Source organism: Crocodylus siamensis, chromosome 4, assembly GCF_052110815.1.
Source record: "Crocodylus siamensis isolate JL-2025a chromosome 4, ASM5211081v1, whole genome shotgun sequence".
In the NCBI taxonomy this organism is placed as follows: domain Eukaryota; kingdom Metazoa; phylum Chordata; order Crocodylia; family Crocodylidae; genus Crocodylus; species Crocodylus siamensis.
This window is the reverse complement of record NC_143398.1, coordinates 236,976,880-236,998,366: the sequence shown is the minus strand read 5'-3', so window position 1 is coordinate 236,998,366 and position 21,487 is coordinate 236,976,880. Positions and strand designations below refer to the sequence as shown.

General features: G+C 44.3%; 1 protein-coding gene across 1 annotated transcript in view; it reads right to left on the bottom strand.

The window, feature by feature from the left end:
* The window catches only part of HEG1 (heart development protein with EGF like domains 1), an 88,549-nt gene that overhangs the window by 7,582 nt on the left and 59,480 nt on the right, over positions 1 to 21,487 (bottom strand). The window contains exons 16-25 of the mRNA XM_090041733.1: positions 19,361 to 19,477; positions 18,677 to 18,796; positions 17,443 to 17,537; positions 13,410 to 13,468; positions 11,502 to 11,662; positions 9,092 to 9,226; positions 3,553 to 3,595; positions 3,389 to 3,426; positions 2,473 to 2,560; positions 700 to 874 (exon numbers count right to left, since the gene is read on the bottom strand). Of these exons, the coding sequence (XP_089897859.1) occupies positions 700 to 874; positions 2,473 to 2,560; positions 3,389 to 3,426; positions 3,553 to 3,595; positions 9,092 to 9,226; positions 11,502 to 11,662; positions 13,410 to 13,468; positions 17,443 to 17,537; positions 18,677 to 18,796; positions 19,361 to 19,477 (1,031 nt within the window). The remainder of the gene's footprint in view (positions 1 to 699; positions 875 to 2,472; positions 2,561 to 3,388; positions 3,427 to 3,552; positions 3,596 to 9,091; positions 9,227 to 11,501; positions 11,663 to 13,409; positions 13,469 to 17,442; positions 17,538 to 18,676; positions 18,797 to 19,360; positions 19,478 to 21,487) is intronic.

Genomic DNA, 21,487 nt, shown 5'->3' with positions numbered 1-21,487 from the left:
TGAGCCAGGTCGGAGCAGCTCTGGGCTGGTAGGCTGACTCCTGGGGCTCCCTGCCAGCCAAGGCTGAGCCACCCTAGCTCAACACATTGTGGCCCTGGCCACATGTGTAAACACTGCACCTAGGAGCAATAAACTCCAGAGCAAACTGCACTAGTTTATTGCGTCACATTAATATTCATGTGTAGACATGCCCATCGAGTAGCATTAAACCGTTGTTTGATCCTGTTGTGAGACTCTTTGTTACTATACAATGCACTTATGAAAAATTGGTTTCACCCCCCCTGTCAAAACTCCCTTTCCTGGTCATTGGGCATAAAGAGAATTTTCAGAAAAGTCTGTGAAACCCCTCTTAATTTCTAAGTCTCTACCCTTAACTTGGGTTATTTCCCTTGATTGTATATGACTCAATAAACAGGCACTGGGAAAAGGTCATTTGGCCAAAAAATGCAAATCAAAACAAATCTTGCTGTCTGCTCTCTAAATTCTCTCCACAGAAAGACATTCCAGAAAATGTGCCTGATCCTGTTACCTTTACTCATGTGATAAACTTATTCACTTTATAGGGTTTATCTACATGAGTAATGATTCACAGGATTATATCCTTTCCCCACCAAGCTTCCCACACTCTATTCATGACCTAAGGCACTTGCTTTATTCTTTTATTTACATACGATAGCTACACAACGCAGTTCCAGATACCGAATAATAGACGTCTGTCATCTGCAACAGGTTCTTCGTGCTTCCGTTCTCTTGCATTTCTATTGTCTCTCTTCCCCACTCTGGTCCTCGGGGGTTCTTGGGGTACTCAGCGTATGGTGACATTTGGAAATCCCCACTCTTGAAGATAAGTTTGCTTATGTCATTTTTATTCTTTCTGTTTAAGGAGGAGAGAAGGGAAGTTTAAAAGGCAGAATTGACCTTGTTGCCTTCTTTTATTTGTGAAAGAATCTAAGGAGCTTTACCCTGCTTCCTAACTGAAGAAGAGGAAAATTTTTCTTAGGAAATATAGTAAAACCGGGATCATTTGTATCTGGGTGGTTCACAAACCACTTCGCTTGCAATGAAAGATGAGTTGCTCAGGTGTTTGCTGAGAGTTGTTATTCCCAAGCGTGCTGCTCATCATTGCTTCCACGCAGCTGGGCAGGGAAGCAGTGCCCTTTGAAACAGAAGCCACAAGAAGCGGCTGGAGCACCTTGGTGGTCAAAACAGCTGTTTGCTGCAACTATATATGGATGAATCTGTAGTCACAGCAAACAGCTGTGTATATATCCCTACCTCTTCGCAGGTGGGTAAGGCACCTAACTCTGCAAAGTATCCGTGTTCGACCAGATATGAAAATCAAGCTACTCGAGGTATGTACATATGAACATATGTGCCTCACAGGTATATGCTATGTTTGTCCCAGGGCCTTCATAGAGAAATGACTCCAGCCACAAGGGTGGAAAGACTGAGGACAGGCTGGCAGGAGCAGAATAGTTGTTTCATAGTTGGTCGGGTTGGAAGGGACCCGAGTAGATCATCGAGTCCAACCCCCTGCCATGGGCAGGAAAGGATGCTGGAGTCAAACGACCCCGGCTAGGTGACTGTCTAGCCTCCTTTTGAAGACCCCCAGGGCAGGAGCGAGCGAGAATATACTGTAAACTTCAAGTAAAACTACGCATGCATTGGCATTAGCAGATTCAACTGAAAGTAACCTTAGATCCACACCTGCAGATTCACCGCAGCCACATCTCTCAAAGTACGTGTGTACTCCTCACCCCAAACTTCCCCCAGGAGAGTTTACGTGGCTGGTCTGAATAAGTAAATTTTAAAAGAGCACCAAAGCATCCCCACCAGTCAAAAGGACCTTACAAGACTCTCCAAACTGAAGCGGTTCCCAGTTCAACAATGTGCCCTGAAGATGGCAGTGATGTTATACACACACAGCAGCTAAAGGATCGTCTACCCAAGGGACAGAAGGTTATCAAGGAGCTGGAGTGGAAATCAGAATTGCTGGGTTTTCTTCCTCCCTCCCTTGATGGGGTATAAGAGGGAGGCATTCTGTTGTGCAAAAGAGAGGCACCACATGCATGGATATGCAGAGGCCTACATTTCGTGTAGGATATGAAGCCCATTATGCAGGACCCACACGCTATGGCCGTGAATGTGATGTGTGAGCAGTGGGGTTGGAAATTGGGAACCAGGCCAGACCAGTAGCTTCTACCCTGCTCAAACAGTCTTCCCTTGGCCCCCTGGATTTGAATTTTCTCTACCATTTCCAATAAACACAACTCAGAGTTATTTGGACTATGTTCTGCAGAAAAATGTTTCCCCTTAACTGTAAGCACAATGGATCCCTTTGCATCTTCATTAAATCTCCTGTTGACATTACATTTTAATATCTGCCCATGTATCCTGTCAGGTCTAGGTGCACAGCACGAAGTCAATTAAAATGAACCTTACAGGGTTCAGTGTCTTGCTTCTGGCACTTACCTACAGCAAGTGATTATCAGTGCTATTCCCAGAATGAGCAGAAGTCCACCACCAGCAGCCGCAATTACCACAGTGATTAGCTGATATGCTAAGTACAGAAGAGATACAGGAGATACTTAGAATGGCAACATTTATAAATATTTCAGTGAGCATATGTATGTCCAGCAGGCAAAGGCATTAAGAATGACTCTCCTTTGTTCAAATGTTACTGAGTAGCGTGTTAAATTTTGCTCAGTACATTTGCCTGGAGCTGGGGAGTCTCTGGGAAAAAGTGGGAAAACAGGAACTATTATACTTGGAACAACAGATCCCCTTTGGAACAGTCTGTATTTATGAACACAAGAGTTTTCACTTGTAAAATGAAAACTACCAATTCACCTCAAAGTAACATCCTGAGATACCATCTGCTAGCCCCCTTCCCCTGCCTCCCTAAAATGTTGCAATTTCCTCCCCCCCAGGACAGAATTTCTGATTTCTGATCTGCTTTAATGCAGAACAAAAAAATTATAGCTGGTTCCAGGGTATGAAATTTAGGTCTCCAATTTCCTTGCCCTGAGCAAGAGCTCTGTTTTAGGAAACAGGCCAAGAATTTGTCAAGAGTGATGACTGATAGCAGTGATCCAAAGAAAACTGGGCCCTGCTTATCACGAGGAGAACAAAGCAGGCTGACCGCAATCCAGGCTGCAAACATATTAGACCGTCTACACAGTAAACTCCCCATGCTCAGCCCATGCTACGCAGCCCGCTCAAACCGCCGCATGGACGCAGCTGTATTGCGCAGCACCACTGCATGCATGGGGATACTGCTCTAGAGCATGTTACATTTACTATGTAGACACAGCATGACTGCTAGGAGAGATATCTGTGCCCACAAGATCCCACCCAGGAATAACCTGAAAGGAAGCTCAATACTTACGGTTTCCACAGTTGAATCCCCCCAAGCCAAATGGGCAGCTGCAAGAGAAAAGAACAGCGGATTTTAAACGTCAGAGTTTTTGCTGTAGCTACATTTTCCAGTAGCAATTTGGAAAGCGGACTCGTGGGGGGGAAATGGGAGGAAAGTCACGGAATCCACCGTACCTTACGCAGGTCTCGTTCTCTAGCTTAAACCCATCTTCGCAAGCTGAAAAAAAAGGAAGAGAAAGGCCATAAGCATCCTCAGCGGTACGCCAGCTGTATGCCTGTACAGTCCCTCACAAGTTGCAAACAGAACAATTGCAATCCAGGCTGAAGATACCTTAGCCCTTGCCTATGTACTAAACCCACCACGCTCAGCCATGCTAATTAGCCCACTCAACGTACAGCGTGGATGCAGCTGCGTTTCTCTCTGTTGAGGTGACAAACACCCAGGACTACTCATACATAACGTGAGCAGCAAGAGTGGGACCAGTCAATCGTTGCACCGTGAAGTGGACAACAGGCTACATATAAAGGAGAAGGTACATATATTTGCTGCCACCTGCGGCAGAACGAAAGCACAGGCACTTAGTACCAATGAGCTGAGCATCACCCATGCCATTCCTGCTCCTTTGAAGGTTTTTAAAGGTCACGACGAACCCAGCAGACCCCTGGCAAGCACTGTACAAGTATGGCCAACTTTGGACTAGGCACAACAATGCACTTAATCACGCGTTTAACTTTTCAGAACAAAAGCAGGATTTAATAGAAGCACTCAGCCACAGATAATCTGTAGACCAGGGTTACCATTTTCACCGGCAACATCTTTACAGCAACATCAGAACCTTCTTGGAGAATATCTCTATTTCTAGGAAATTCTGTTTCCTCCCTGAAACTCTGGCCTCTAGTTTAATGATTTTGTTTGATACTCAGTTATGAAATAACTGAATATATACATTTATATATTTAAAAAATCATTATTCATTAAAAATTATCGAACTAGACTGTTTAGATAGGCCCAAAATGATTTTGTGTAACACAAAACATATTGTGTAATCTGGGAAAAAATTGGTTTGTCTTTTAATTAGGCTTGAAAATGCATTTTGGAATGATAGAATTTTCTGCGGGATTCAAATTCTCATTTCCTGCCTTCTCTACAGTAACCCAGGAATAAGTGGGGAAGCTACTGGACAGGACTGAAAGGTGTCCATAGCATCAGGAATACAAGGACTTGTAGTGCTTACTCTGCAGAGGCTTTACTGAAGAAAGACTCTGCACAATCTCTATTGTGTTTCTGGTCCAATACTAACGATGAAAATATATTAAAAATAAATATACACCCTGTTCCAATAGCAGCTGGACAGGACTTTTTTGCCATAGCCCATCAAAAGGTTTATAAAACCAGGTCTAGATATATGGAGAGTTGTTTTATGTTTAACACCTTTACTATCTGAGGTAGCAGTGAGCACCCTGCCCTGATACCTGAACATCCCTGCTAAACAATGACCAGCCACGTGTCTCTAGATCCTCCCTGCTGTTTTATAGATCGTTCTCCCTTCCTACAGTGAGGCCCCATGGAGTGAGCGCTCTGCCCAGGCAGAGATCAAACAGCATCTCTGTCTGTAAGGCTAAAGCTTACAATGTGCCAAGAAGCGCAGTAAGCAGCCATCCACCAACACTGATCCATTCCTAAGCCCGAATGCATGATGTGCTTATGCTCCTACGTTGCATTCACCCCCTGTAATTTGGCTGATCTAATGATACAATGTTAGGCTCTTATAGAAAGGTTAGGCTTTTTGGGTAAATAGGGTGCAGCTATGACCATTACCTTAAAGGAGGACATAAAGCATGTACATTTGGTGATATAGCTAGAGAAGGGCTGGGTGTGATAAACGCAGCAGACCAGTGGAGGTCACTGTTAACCTGCAGTAATGCAGCCATGGCAGGATCTTTGTTTCCTGCTTCTATAAAATGCATTTAAATGTCACAGTGAGTACCTATCTGTTTATAAACCTGTATCTCAATGTCCAGAGATGCTTGGCATAGAAAGCTGGGGGTCGGGGGGGAAGGCTGAAATTGCACAGCAAGTTTAAGGGATGCTGACAAAATCATAACAGATCAAGAGAGATTTTGCAGCAGAGAGATCTCATAACACCAACTGAGAGCTTCACAGATTGTTCAATGGACTCATCCAATCTGATCCCCTGCACAACACAAGCCAAAAACTCCCACATTCGTTCTGGCTTCACATCCACTTGCTGTGGCTGATCATGATTTTTCAAATGGAGACGTCACCAACACACCTGGTAGGTTACTGCACTGACTGATTCCTTCACTGCTAAAAATTTGCCTCTTATTTTTAGTCTCACTTTGCTTAGCAGCAGCCTCCACCCATTAGACCTTCACCTGCTAGGCTGGAGAGCCCTCCATTATTGAACTGCTCTTCTCCGCAGCTAGTACTTGTGAACTGTGATCACGTCACCTCTTCACCTCTCTTTAATAAGCTAAGCAGACTGAGCTCTGGCTCTTTCAATGCCAGACGCGTTTCCTAAGCCTTGCAATTGTTCTTGTGGCTCTTTTCAAACCACTTTTCCATTTAATTGTGGGCACCAGAAGAGGACACTGGACTCCGACGGCTCTGACACCACTGCCAAACGAAGAGGGAACCACCCTCGTCTCCACCCGATACTCCCGGTTCAGTGAGCCAAGAATGACACTTCAACCACAGCACTGCGCTCTCCCTGGCTGCTCTCCCCAAAGACAAATGGATACAGCAGCTGCTGCAGGCCTAGTATCCCTCTGCTGCCGAGAGAGGTGGCCATGGATTAGGGTCCTGGGGGATGTGGCTGCACAGTGTCCTGCAGGACACGCACCTCGGGCAGGACTTGCTGATGTGCAGGGGGAAGGGTCGGGTCCCGCACACACCATTTCAGTATGGCTTTGGGTTTTTGATTATTTTTTTTTAACGTGATGCAGACCTGCAGAGCTCTTTGTGCTGATTTCCCTCCCTCCACCCCCTCCTCTGCTCCTTTGAACCCGATCCCAGGCAAATTCACCTTGCCGCTCTCACCGGGCACTGGCTACTCAGAAATCTCATCTGTGCGCTTAAAGGCCTAGAGCGGCCAAGCAAGACTTTCAACTCCAATTCTTCTTTTTTTTGCCTTTTTTTCTTTTTTTTTTTTTTGCCTTTTGTTTCTGAGCTTTGCCACCCTCATCCAGGAAGTGCTCCAGGGGTAAGACTCCTCTGGCTGGGATGAAGAGCTCATGAGGCTTTCCCTGTTCTGCACTGGGAGCACTGTTTTCTTGATGAAGCTACAGCCAGGAGTGGTATTTTTTGTGGCTGCCGTTCCAGTAACCACACCCTTGCGATTTCCTTCCTACAACCCTCTTTCCCTTTTAATCCTCCAAACCACACCCAGCTTCCTCTTAAGGATTCCTGGTAGCATAGGACAATAGCCATTTCCCATGGTGGGGAAAACTATAATCGGAATTACCGCTAGTGAGCATTCAGCATCCATCTGAGCCAGACTGACAGCACCCACAGCCAAGGTCAAATGTTCAAACAGTTCCTGTTTAGGCACCTAAAAATAAGGGCTAGTTTTCAAAAGAGTTCAGCCTATTATGCCCTGCCTTTGTCTGACATAATGCCCCCGACGATCAAGCAGGGAGCCATTTCGAAAATCTGGACCATGTAGAGGTGCCCAAATGGAAGCAGAGCCTTTTGAAAATGCAGCCCCAATTTTGAGTGCCAAGACACTGAAAATCAACCCAGGAGCGCTTTTGAAACTCGGATTCTCCCCTTATGGAAGATGGATTTCCAGCATCCCCCTCCCCCCAAACTTGACTATGTGGAGGTAAAATTCTCCTTGATACAACGTCCTGGAAAGGCCTAGGGTGAATGTCACCGAGGCCATCTACAAACTCACAGAGGCTTCATATTGTCTAAAATGTGGTGACTTGGGGCTAGGGCCATTGGATGATGGAGCCAACAGCAGGGAAGTATGACTGCACCGCACAAAGCAGCCCACCATGGAGATATGTGAGCTAGCTGGGCTATCTGAAACACTGCATTTCTCAGCAGGGTGAGTTAGCCTGTGTAGAGCTCCAGGGACCGTGACTTTAGCTGCTGGGGTACCCGAATTAGCACGGATATCGCTGCAGCCTACAGCATCGTGCAACGGAGATATACACTCATGCTGTTGCAGCCTTCTGACTGATTGAATGCACCAGTAGATACTTATTTCACAGACCGAATGAGATAAATGAATATGGAATAATCCCATCTGTCTGAAGTACTTCAACGACTGGCTAGCACCCTAAGCACTAGACCATGCTTCTCGGCAGTTCTCCTCAAACATGTCATACTCCCGAAGCCTGCACCATTTGACAAACAACTTCTGTGTGTGGGAGGCAGGGGAGGAAGGGGAAAAAAGCCATTTTTTGGATGATTCTATTGCAGTAAAGAAATATGTATTTTTTTAAGTAGGTTGAACACATTCTCTCCTTCTCCCTCTTCTTTGTTAGTGCTGATGACCCCATTCCACATATGAGAACTAAACAGGAAAACATTATCACATGTTTTCCAGGGAGGACAGATTAGATGTCTTTAAGCTTAATTCAAACCTGACTATATTGGTGAGTGCTGTGTGAACAGCCACTGCGTCGTTGACTGGACCTTGGTCTACACGCCCCAGGTGAGACTGGAGGCCCTTTGTGCCCAGAATTGTATACATGGAGTCAGATGCATTTTGATCCCAAAGAGAAGATGGGCAGGGAAACGGAGTAGTAAAGTGTCTTTCTTAAAGAGAAGGGGCTGAACTAGGATTAAAACCCAGGACTCTTGAGTAGGGTTTGGCATCCAGAATGAACCTACAAACCGCCGAGCTATCAAAATGCGATTAACCCACTAGCCTGGCCAGTTCTCCTCTTTGACCATCTTGACTTGTGAGCTCTTTGGTGTATGAAACATGCCTTGCCACAGATTTGCACAATATCGACCACGTGGCAGTTGCTGCCAGTAGCATGAATATACATCAAAACCTACCAAAATCAGATGGCTGTAACTGAATAGTCTATAAGGTGACAAAGCGCTTTGATGATCCTGTGATGAATACTTAGACCAAAGCAGGGACAAAACTGACTATGGTTCATTTAAAACACAGCGAGTAAGATCTGGTGGTAGAAGCAGTAGTTAAATGATATTGGCTCCTGTCCTTACATTTTTATTACAAGATCTTTTAAAAATAAATGTGCGCTCCTTCTCAGCTTCTTGGTCATTTAAGAATATTAAGGATACATAAATAAAGCTTGCGAATTTAAAATAATTATCTTTCCTTCCCCTGGAGATCAGACAAAACAGAAATAGAAATAGCTGCACTATGTCATCTCGGCTCTGTGCTGCTGAACTTTTGCCACAGGCATTTCAACCCCCCCTCTCCCTCCCCCCTTTTTTTTTGTCTTTTCACTGGTTTCTTCTGACTTGCACAGCATGCTCCAGAAAGAGATAATATTATTACTGCAGGGAGAGAGATTATATCTTCAATTTCTATGGCAAACTACCATAACGGAGGAAATCTAAGTGGCTAATATTTATTCATAAGGTTGAGCTCCTTAGCATGAATGGAAATTAAAAAAAAAAAAATCCCGACATGAAAAATCATTTCAAATGGGAGCAAAAGATGAAGCAGAAACTGAGGAAATGTGGATGCATAAAGAGCAATACCTCTGCAGGAATGATCCTTCTTGTTGTATTTAAAGTATCCGCTTCTGCAGTTACAGACTGCAATGCCATCGAAATCTCTGCATTCAGAAGTTTCTTTGTCGCATTCAGGGTCTTTCTGTTCACATAAACCGCCAGCTACCATAAAGACATGGACAAGATCAATACGTTTCCATGTAAACAGTTACGCACGCTGATAATTGGGCTTTCCCCATGTATCGCACTGAGGTCAGGTATTGCTTTTCCCATTTTTTACTAATAATTTTCCTAATTGTCCTAATAATTTTTAATAATAATTTTGGAGACAAAGTCATGCTATCTAATGTTGCTATTACTTGTACAATCACTGATGTCAGATCTGTAAGAATAATGGATTTGTCAGGTTTCTGGCACTTCTGAGATTTTTAAAAAAAACCTGATTACAGGTCAAATCAAAAAGTTGAAAAAATTATTTGGAGCCAACCAAAACGTTTTGTTCTGACCAAAAGAAACTGCTTTGTTTCATTTTTGAGCTTTTTTACTTTTTAGTAAATCAACTGGAAGGACGTTTCAAAACAAAAAGTCGTCTTAAATTAAAGGAAAAGAAACATTTCATGTAGAATATGTGGACAGTGCTGGGATATTTTGCAGGGGGGGGAGGAGTTGCTTTTATATGCACAATTCAGCAAAACTGACCTAAATACATTAAATATTTCTGTCCCCCCTAATCTGCACTGCTTACTAAAAGCTGGATCACCTGCTAAAAAGATAGTCATTGCTAGAGTGTGTACTGATAGTGAAGTTTTCCCTTTGTAACTCCCAGTTTGAACTGGCCGAGATTCCCCTTCCCTTTTGAATGCATCGTCTTGTCTCTTATCTAAGAAAATAGCTTGTGCTGCTGCTAATCCTATTTACCTTTGGACATGAACTTAGAAAACTGAACTTAATGAAATGGAGCCAAAGAATAGGCCACTCCCTAGGCTTGGAAAGCTGGCCTGACACAGCAAGTATTACCATTTCCTATAGCTGGATGCAGGAATTAATGAAGAAGTGCTGTGGCCTGCTCAAGGCAAAAGATGAAATTGGGTGACCATAATGGCCTTTTAGCCTCTTTCTAATCTAGTCTATCTTTGGGGGGTTTTGGGGGGAGGGGGTTAAATCCATATGACAACATTCTCTGAATTTTATGCTTAATTTGCCAATGACCAAACCAATTTTTCTTTTGTTTGTCTTGTAGACTTGGACCCAAAAGTAAGTTTTTCTAATTTTTGAGTAATCCTAATCTTTTCGGACTCAAGGCATCCCTCAGAAAATGCTGGTTCTTAGCTTCCCTTTCTTTTCAGACTATGTAAAAATAATAGAGTAATTCTGTTGTGCAGGACTCAGAACGGCCACAACAGAGCAGAATGTTTCTGACACTGTGGCGTCCTATTTGAAATCTCTGGGTTTATCTTGCAAATCATTTTTGCATACCTAATAGCGCTAGTATTTTGTGGCATTCCACGGCACCCTTGAGAGGTTCTCAATGCAACCCAGGTCTTGCAATGTCAAGACACCCTGGTTGAGAATCAGTGGTCTACAGCAACATCACAAAGCTCTGGAGACAGAAGTGTCTGATGGAAGTCACTCTTTTAAACACCACTCATTTCATGGGATATCACTCCTTTTAGTCCTCAAGGTACCACCAAGCACTCAAAAAATTAAGGGTCCCTTCATTTCTGTTGTTATACAGGTCATAAAGTACCCAGAGAAGTAAAAATAATTTCCGTTGACGGAATGAATCCCTCGGCATTTGAGGGTCCCTGCATGAATAATGATTTGCATCTCTCACTTGGGTCCTTTGACAAACATTGTATTCCAGGTTTGCTGCTGGTGGGCGGAGAATTATGCACAGAAACTCACTTTTTCTAGTGACACACTCCACTGCAGAAACTGGGGAAGTCCAATTCCGGACAGACTCGCTAATTAAAGTAGACGAGAACCGTTGCAATCAAACCGATGGGAGGATTCTGTATCTCAGTGGGACCTACATCTGCTCCTCTTCTCGAGCAGCACTGCACTTGCATCATTCAGAGAGGTTCAAACCCCACAATCAGAATAAGCCTCCGTGCTTTTCTCATCTGGCTCAGATTCAATGCTGTCTCCCAGAGATAAAAGGACCAGGCACAATGACCTCAATCCTGTCCTGTAATGTTTTTCTATTCAGAGGCACGTTTTCACAAACAGGCAGATTTCTCACACATGTGCCTAAGATATGACTTGAAAATCTGCATTCCCTATTGTGCTTCATAAGCTTTAACATGACTTCTATTTAAATTATAAACATTTTAAAGGAGCTTTTCAGAAAGCCACCTTGACTTTTTTTGGTTGTTGAATGAAAGCCATATAAAACAAGATTGCCACCTTGGTCACGATGAATCCAGATGTTATTTACCTGTGTGCAGCTGTGTAAGGCTTGAGAGGAACTGGCAGGTTTCAGGAGGGGATTTGCAAGCTCTGGCATAGTTTTGTAAATTGGTACGAATGTCCTTAAGCGTCACGTTGGAGGCTAACAAGAAGGTGGTTTGGACTGAAACACGGACAGAATTTGACTCCCTGCCAAACAGACACACAAAAAAAAAAAGACAGCCTTGATCAGTATTGTCTACGTAGCTTGCTATTATGAATATGAGCAATACCCAGAAGAGATACAGCATGTTGAAAGAACTATGTAATCATCAATTGATTGATCCATTCCTATAACAACTCTGTGCTGCTTTTAAACCCACTCTATAGACATGATCACGGATCCTGGTTTTCTCTGTTTAAAAATAGCTCTAATTTTTCGATTAAAAAAAAATTGCAATTTCTCTGATCAAAAACCCCAAAATCTGCGATTAAAATGAAATGACACCATTTAGAGAGGTATAAATGAAACATGATGTTTTATTGATACATTTACAATTTTAAAGCAGTGCAGAAGGATACCGGTGCCTCAATCACTGTAATAAAATAAATTCTAGGTACCTATAAATTTGGCTATTTGTTTTGGGGTTTTTATCATGAAAAATCAGAGCTCTCCCTGCCCCCTTTACTCAGCAGGACACAGGTCCCAGCCCCTCACTCTCCACCCACAGCCCCCCAAATCCCCTCAGCTGCCAGGCCTAAGGGGCCAGGGACCTGGGTCTGCAGCCCCCTGCTCCCTGCACCAGTGCGAAGCCCCAGCTGCTGCGTGCGGGAGGTGGCAGTGGCTGTGCGGAGCCTGGCTCCCCCTTCCCTGTGGGCAGCACGGCCAGACTGGAGTCCATGAGGAGGGTAGGTGTAGGCTGGTCGCTGCGGAGGCCCCGGGGGAAAGGCAGCAGGGCGGGGAGCCCGAGCCCACAGCAGGAAGCTCACCTCTGCCCCATGTACAAATCTGTGTCCCCCATACTCTCCCCAGGAGTGCACGCAGCAATGGGGAGCCAGCCCTGCCCCCCAGATGAGCTGCCCACAGCCCCAACCCACTCCCTGCCCTGTGGCAATGCCACAGACCCAAAACCCACGCACTGCCCCAGCTGGGTACCAAACCCATCCCTAGTCCTGCCCAGCTCTCTCCCTCCCTATGGAGGCCTCAATCCCTCCTCCCCCACCAGACTTACCTGCAGGAGTTGCTCTCCAGGCTGTCTGGCACCCATGTGCATGTGTGAGTGTGCACACGCACATGGTACCCTGTATCTGACCGCCATCCTCCTGCCCCCCTCCCGGGCTGAAACTCTGCCCGCCTGCACAGAGCTTTTTGCAAAAGTGGAAAGTATGTTTCTCCATTAAATTGAAAAATCTACGTTTTTCTTGTTTAAAAAGGAAAATGTGCGTTTCTTCCATGGGAAATGGAAAACCCGGGTCCCTGGACATGATAAACATACACCCAATTATTTATTTAAGGGCCGAGTTCTGCCTTAAACCGGATACTAGGATTTGTGCTGAAGCCAGTGGAAGGAATTACTCACAGGGGCTGGGGCAGGTCAAGGGACATTAAGGGCCTGATTTTAAAAACTGACCACCAAGCTGGGATTGCTCAGCACCTCTGGGATTGCTAAATCACAGGCTAGAAGTGACTTCGCCAAAGCCACAGAGCAAGTCAGTAGCAGAGCCACAAGTAGTACAAACTCCCAGCCCCATGGTCAGGCCTCTAGGTGCACGAACTCTATGTTATCTATCAATCTGCTGTAGACACCGCCTCAAACTGCAAGGTTGGATCCAGACCCACACTTCCCCATACTTTGAGGCTGCCGAGAAGAAAGGGTTGGTTGGTTCTCACTCATTCCAAGGGAACATCCAGCCCTAATGTCTATTAAATCTATGAATATTTTGTTGCATCCCTTACCTTGCAGCTTTAACGATGGAGTGGCAGTACCCAGGCAGCGTTGAGAGAGACATGTTCAGCTGAAGAAAAGAATGGGCAATCTGTTACCATGAGTGAATTCAGCGGGGATCTCTGAACTCAGCCACAACCCCGTATTGCAGTTGCAAAGCGATGTCTTCACACTGTCACCAAGGGAAGGATGAAGCTGCTGTGCCGCTCTAAATACGTGTAAACACCTACAAGCATCTCTTCTGAGCAGCCCGTGAAATAGTGAGGCAAAAACCCTGCATAAGGCAAGGTGCAGAGCAATGCCCTTGGATGCTGCTCATCCACCAAGGAGCCTCCTGCTAAGCTCCAGCCCCACGCTAAGAGTCAGAGACTCAGCCATTTATTTTGCATAGATATCTGCTGCCTCCATGGTGGTTATAATTTCATCTCCCTGATGCTTTCTGAACGTCATCAGACACACCATCTTGTCTGATAAACTGTTGTGGTGAACCGTGGTAACCAAAGTCCACTAACAAGCTGATAAAATGTTCCAGAGATGATGAATTAGCTGGGAGACTGGAGCTCTGTCCCTGGCAGGAGTGATGTGTCATCTTTTCAAAATAATTTGAACATGAGGTTGAACATGTGTGAAATTTGCTGCTGAGTCTGGGGCGGAGCCAGGATATTGCTCCTGGGCTTGGCTCCAGAGTCACCCTAAAGCTTTTTAAAACCTTACGCTGGGAAAATACAGTATGACAAGACAGGAGCAGGAAGGGGAGATGGTACTTCAGCCTGTCCATGAAGACAGGCTCCATTGCCCTGCGCACTTTCTGCAGGGACTTCTGTACAGAATCATACAAAATTAGAGTTGGAAAGGACCTCAGGAGACCATCTAGTCCAACAGCCTGATTAAGGCAGGACCATCCCCAACTACAACCTTAGCCTAACTCCTTCAAGCTTTCCTAAAACAGGACCTTTCCAGGGATGGTTTCAAGGCATGGAGGTACAGGAAATCTGCAGATAAATATCAGCTCTGTTTATTTCCTGCCTGAGCAACCCATCCCCTAAAGGGGAAAGACGGAAGCCAATAACATAAATTCCACATACAACAAAAGAGAGTAAAGGGCTTCTTTTTTGTTCTGTATCTCAGGAGTGATGCTGGCTCCCCAGGTCGGTAATCAACAGTGGTTTTTGTCTTTCCAAAAAGCTGGACAGCTCTGAATGGACTGACCTGACCACTGGTATTACTGGGCTGGATGCAGATCGCCAAACATGACAGATATCTGTGCTCTTCTGCAAACTATTATTAGTAGTAATATACTATTATACTATATATATGTATGCATAACACTATATTATACTATATATCTATGTATAATATTATATAATATTATACTTCTATAATAAGTATATTAATATAGTGCATCATAAATTATATAAAATATATTGTACATTATACATTAATAGATATGTTATATGTATTCATATTAATAATAATATTTGTAATATTATACTATTCTATATATCTTCATCATCATATATGCTGAGAAGCCCAAGCCCCACTGTGTTAGGCACTGAATAAACACAGAAGAAAAAGATTCTTTGCCCTAACGACTCCCTTGTCTCTCTCCTGACACAAATATACTCAATCAGGAGGGTCTGGTACACTATTTTACAGTCTTTAGCATCAGGCATACTTGCAATGGAAAAAAAACCAAACAAATACCATATTTACTTGAATACAAGATGAGGTGTCCCCGCCCCCACCGCCCCAGTTAGCATGGGGGGGAAAAAACCCTGGTTTTATAATTACATACAAGGAAACCTCACTAAATACACCGTCTATTATTAAACTGCTGCCAAAAGCAGCATATGCTCAGCAATGGAAACCAACTATGTAGCTGATTAAATGCAGCCAACACTGAGCATGGCTGTATGACATATGGCCCACACTAAGCAAACCTACTGATGAGAACCTTCTTTTGTGGGTGGACCTTAAAAAAAATGGACAGTTTCTCCCTCAGGAGGGAATAAGCACTGGGCCTGGAAGTATTGCAATACACCCTCCCCAGGTGGCAAGTATCCACATCAGTCTGGGACTTCAGATACTCTCAAATCCATGGCAGGCATTTTACATGCAAGCCCCAAGCCTGTAGGCCTTGGGGGTTCAGATGCCCTCCAGTGTCATAGCCAAAAGGCTGAAGGAGCAAGCTAGGGGGAAAGCCCAAGAGCAATTCCCCATCACCATAAATTGTGTAGCCGAGTTCTTCCCATTGGCAGGCTATAGCAGGCTTTTGCAGGGCTGGCCACCCACAAGGCAATGGACAGGTCTCCACTCTCAACTATACCAAATCATTCAAGACTGGGAAGAAGGGGATCTCCCCTACCATTTCTATAAAACTACCTGGGCTGAAGCCATCATTATGTTATCTCCACAAAGATAGGTTAACACAACCCATCTGAATAAGAGGCATAGCAGTGCCCTTTAAGCGCAGTCACCCTTACCACCGACTCTTTTGCAAGTCATGGTGAACCACAACATGGCATACATTTTTACTTCCTCTTCACTCCCACAGCTGAGCTGTGCCTTTCTTTCCAATTATTTCTGTTTCTTTATCACCCTTAAATGCCTGGCAAACATCACGAAAAGGGAAACCAAACAGTTCACCCTGAATCCCTTTGTCGCCTTCTCTTAGCCTTGTGCCTATGACCAGTATGCCCCACCCTCTATGAAGTGAAGCCATGCTGGGTTGCCCTGTGCTTCATCTGCATACACATTTTTAGAGCATGCCAGGACTCATGGGAAAAACACCTGGTTTGAGTCATGAGTGGGAGCTCATTAGCACATAACTCCTTTATGGGAGGTATGTGGAGTACACACACACACACACATACACACACTCTGAGCAGTGCTGAGCTGTGGGGTCACCATGGCTTGAAATGCTGTTGACTCTGGTGGAGCCCAGCCCAGTGAACAATGTAGTAAACCATAAGCCTTGGCTTTAGACTAATATCACGCGCACCACCTGACGAGACAGCTAGGGACCCGAATAGATCGCTTTGACCAGTTCATCTTTTGCTTCAGGTCTGCACTGTGGAAACCTGGGAACCTGCTCATAAACAGACACTCGGAGCCCACAGTCAAGGACTGTATTAAAATGGGACTAAGTGAAATGTACTGGTACTAGGAAGACAGAAAAGGATGACGGGAAAGAAATGGCAGGCTTCACCTGGTGGAGAAAGGTCTGGCATAGACCTTTTCAGGAGTAGACCCTCCAAGGAGGGCAGTGGGTGGGAGTACAGGTATAGAGATAGGGCAAGGGTGAGCGGTTGCATGGTGCAAACTGTGTAACGGGTTTTTAGTGTGCTTTGAGCTGCCAAGTGAACCACAAAGGCCACTTGGCAGAGTGTCAGAAATGGAGTTATTTATTTATTTAGAGAGAAATAAATCTTTTTGCAAAATAACCCAAAAAGCCTTTATACTACATACAAGTCAGTATCAAAGTGCTGTCCCAAAGTGCATTTATGGAATACCTGTACTAAAACTTGCAGCAGTTTCAAGAAAGGTAACACGCATCACTTCTGGATGAACTAAGTCCATGGGTACTATAAGGAATTGCTAAATCCATGTTTAATTTCAGGGTTATTGTTTTCAGATTTTCTCCTCACTTCCATGTGCTGAGGAAGAGGAGGGTCTGACAGTAAGGAGAGGGGGAAGGGGCTACCAGGGCAAAAGTTGGAGATCAAAGGGGCTACTTGAGCCCCCAGAGTTATTTTCCTTGCTGTAGCAGTTGGAGGGGGACAAATTCATACCAAACCTCCAATAATTAGATTATGTACCTGGAAAATTATAACAAATTTATAAATTTTCCATATATAAAATCTAATTACTGGAGGGGTTGGCTTATAATCAGGGTCACCTTCTATTCCAGTAAATATGGTACATGAGCCACAAAGCTTCACTGATAGAAAAATAAACCCATGATTTACAGCTTTTGCATCTCGTGGTCTATTGGATAGATGAGGACAGAGTAGCATGAGCTTGCATGCCAATGTGGACACTTACCGTTGTTGTTATTTCATCCTGGACTTGATGGACATCAGAATACTTCCCATGAGTAGTGTTAAGTTTCAGAGAACCTTGACCAACAAATGTTCTTACTAAAATTAAGAACCAAAGTTGTCAGTAATAACACATGCAGGCAAGCCGTTACCTTGTCATGTCTCATGAATTAGACAGGGTACAGCTGGGTTCCTTGGGGAAACCCCAAGTGTTATAGCAATGGGTACCTAGGTATAAATCCAGTAATAGCAATAATACATTTCCTTCGGGATTTTTTGCAAGAAGTGCATTAGCCCTACTATCACTGAATTCCAATTAAGATACATATATGTCCCCTACCTTAACATTTCTTTAGCATCAATTGAGAAGGGAACTATTCCCTTCATTTCCTATCCGAAACTGTTTTGCACTGGCACGAGATGTTGTTAAACACCCTGCGTTCTACAATAGTAATCCTTATACAAAGCTCATGCCTTATTTCCATGAACCATAAGCCATGTGCAACATGGCTATTTAAGCAACTTATATTGTTTTACTTTATTTCTGTATCATGGGCAGTGATTTCTGAACTACAGACAGAGCTGGGTGAAATGTTTTCAACAAATACTAAATTTGCTAAAAAAATGTGGTGTCACTAGGACCAAAGCAATTAACAAATTTGGGTCAAATTCAGTGAATCGTTTCACCTCTTCAAAAAAGAAAAGAAAATGGAAAAATGTTTAGTTTGTTTTTAAATTGACATTATAAAAAGAAATAAAAAGGGAAATAAAGAAGGGCAATAAAAGGGTTAAATACCCTGAAAACGAAATGTTTCATTTTGTACTCAGTGAACCACTTTGAGATGACCCAGAATTTCTTTTATTCTTTTGGGGCAACTACTAAACTAAAAAAGTCATTATTTGTACAGCACTCATTACCTAATGACTATGTCTAACTTTCTCTATAGGGAAATTTATAATATTACCCTGAAGGTCTTGGTAGACTACAGAAATCTGCCTTTCCCCTTCTGCACCAAGTCTTCTTTATTCTATACGGTGTGCATTTTCTCCCATTCCAATTTTATTCCTGAAATCCTGACAATGTTTGCTGCTCTTAGTATTTAAGAAGTTTTCCATTTTTTTCTAAAGCTTTCCTGGAATGCGGTGACCAAAATCCCAACCAGTTTTTGAGGTGGAACCACATCCGGCTTAAATCTGCCAGCACAATCCTACCACGGTGTTGCACTCCCAACTCTTACCTAAATTGCATTTTCCTTTCTCAAGCTGGTACCCAAGAGGACATTTGCAGACAAAGGAGCCCTGGGTGTTGTTGCATGTGGCCATGACAGGGCATGGGTTGGAAAGACATTCGTCCACATCTAAGACGGAAGAGAAAAATAAAAGCCGGTAGAATTAAAAAATGCTACAATCATAAATAGTAGGGCTGAAAAGCATTGCTTGGCTTCTTGGTGTGCCCCCCAGTACATTGTTGGATGACTAACTGCATCATTGCCACGTATTATTTATCCAGGTCTTGATTGTTCTGCTGGGGTTGAGTGAATAAATGCAAAAAAGTCTCTCATGCACATTCACTCTGAAGTTTTAATGGCTTTGGTTTGGCCCATGTTAAATAATGCCAACCTCTCACATAACACTTTCCATCTCAGAGTGCTGGACAAGAGTTAGCAGTCTCATTACCCTTGCTAGTGAAGAAAGTGAGACACAGAAATAACACGGCTCGTGAAAGGTTATCCAGCAGACCACAGTTAGAGCCAGGACTCAAACTCAGGGTTCCAGTTCTGCCCATTAAATACCAACCCTACTACTTCCATGGACTGTGTGAACCGGAGTTATTCAAGGAAGGCAGATCATTTCATTTTACATTCTTGGTATTATTATAGATACAAAATATCGGCACTTTTGGCTATTCTGTTGTTCTTTACCTGCACTGCAGTCTTTTCCTTGCCAGGCTGGTGAACACTCGCACTGAAATTTGCCTGTAATGCGATTAACAATGCATTTCCCATCATGAAGGCATGGCTTTGTGGCGCAGACATCGACTGTAAAATAAGACATTGCGGGGATCAATGGGATAGTCATATATTTTCAAAGGCTTGAAGCTGTACTCAGAATTTAAATGCTTATGGAAAAAGAATCACCCCTTAAAAAGAGAACAAGACTTTTCTGCACTGGTTGCATATGCTTCTTGTGCTGTGCATGTTATCGTCATTAGCAGTAATACACACTAACCCCGGCTAGTTAGATTACAAGGCAAGTGATGGGGCTGACATGCAGAGACTCAGATTTGCTGTGTGGTTGCTGCTGAGCCCGTGCCATGCAACGGCAGGAAGGACACATTTTGAGGTTAAAGCCCAGAACAGGGGGATCAGGAATGCCAGTGCATTATTTCTGGATTTGTTACAAACGTATCTGGTGGCTTCAGACAGGTCACGTGGGTCAAACAGTTCAAAACAAGACACTAGTTTGGGTGTCCGACCTGAAACACTTGGTTAGAGCAACTGCACACCCATGGTTGCATTTGGAGTGGTGGGTGTTCAGCATCTGAGACAAGCAGACCTCCAAGTACTTCAGGTGAAGCATGCAACACTAGCCTTGCTGGTGCCCTCACCCCCACCCATGGCCCCTGCCCACCCACAGCCCTGCTGGTGGGGGCCCTACAGGGCCTGGGACCCCGGTCTGCAAACCCCTGCCCCTAGGGCAAAGGAATTTTTTTGCTCCTATTTAGTTGATCTAATAAAAGTTATTGCCTCTGACCTGCGAGCTTTATGCATCTCTTTCTCAGACCAACACAGCTACAAAATAGATCTCTGAACACTGCAATGCACTCTGGAAAATACTGCAGAAATCCAAAGCACTTTTAAATTCAGAGTACAAAGCCTGAAATCTATGTCCCCCCAAAGTATTTCCTCCTTACAGTACATGCCAAGCCCTCTCTTTTTAAAAAATAGTAAGTTAACAAGAATTGGAAGCACTCATTGAAAGGAAGCTACATTTAACTAGATTTTGACATAACATGCATTCATTTATAATGATATTCCTAATACAGGACTTCATAGATTTCGTAGACATTAGGGATGGAAGGGACCTTGTAAGATCATCAGGTCCAGCCTTATATAGATTCATCAGTAATTAAGATAATCAGTCTTAAGGTAGACAAATGCAAGAACTGCATGAGTATCCAATGACACTGATATGATATAACTGGTACATCTCCATGATTTTGCAGAGCTACAAGCGTAACAAAACCACCCAAGCTTTAACCATGGGTGCTTGTGACACCCAACTGACATTTTTCATGCTATTGAGCCCTTGAAAGTGCTCTACAGCCGTGACTTAATGCATGTGCGTGGCTGAAGAGCACTTCTAAAATGGTCAGGTGCATGAAAAATGAACCTTGGTAAAATAAAGTATTAAATGAAAGCGCTTTAAAGCAGAGCACCTTAGGGAACTTGTGCATCCTCCAGGGTTAATTTTTCCCATGAAGGCAGGTGGGCTGGTGCTCACTGCTGTCCCCGGGGCTGCCGGGGAGGGAGGGAGGGGAAAGCAGAGGGAGCTGCCAGCTGCTTTTGAATGGCCAGATGTGGCAGGCGAGAGGGGGGCAGGGTGAAACGGAGCTGCTTTGCCCCATGGGCTCCTCTCAGCTACTCTGACTGGGGTATTGGGGGAGCCAGGCTAGGCCTACAAGTCAAGGGGGCCATTCAGAAGCAGCCATAGCTCTATGCTAGCTACTCCCTCCTCCTCCCCCTCCCTCCACCCCTGCTGACAGCTCTGGAGCTGGGGGGGGCAAGTAATTGGACAATTTGGCAGCTTCCTTGCAGCACCCTGCCTGCTGACCAGGGCTGTGCAGGCTGGCTCCAGCCCCCCTCTGCACCCCCAGACTCGACAGGCAAACATCCGAGGGGGAAGGGCTGTAACTCAGCGCTATGAGTTAGAACGGGGCCCTGAACATCTGTAGGCTCCCCGCGTCAGAGTTAGGGTGATTTATCTAACCTGTATCACTAGAGGATGTAAAAGCCAGAGCATAACACCAGCTTCCCCTCCCTTTTTAA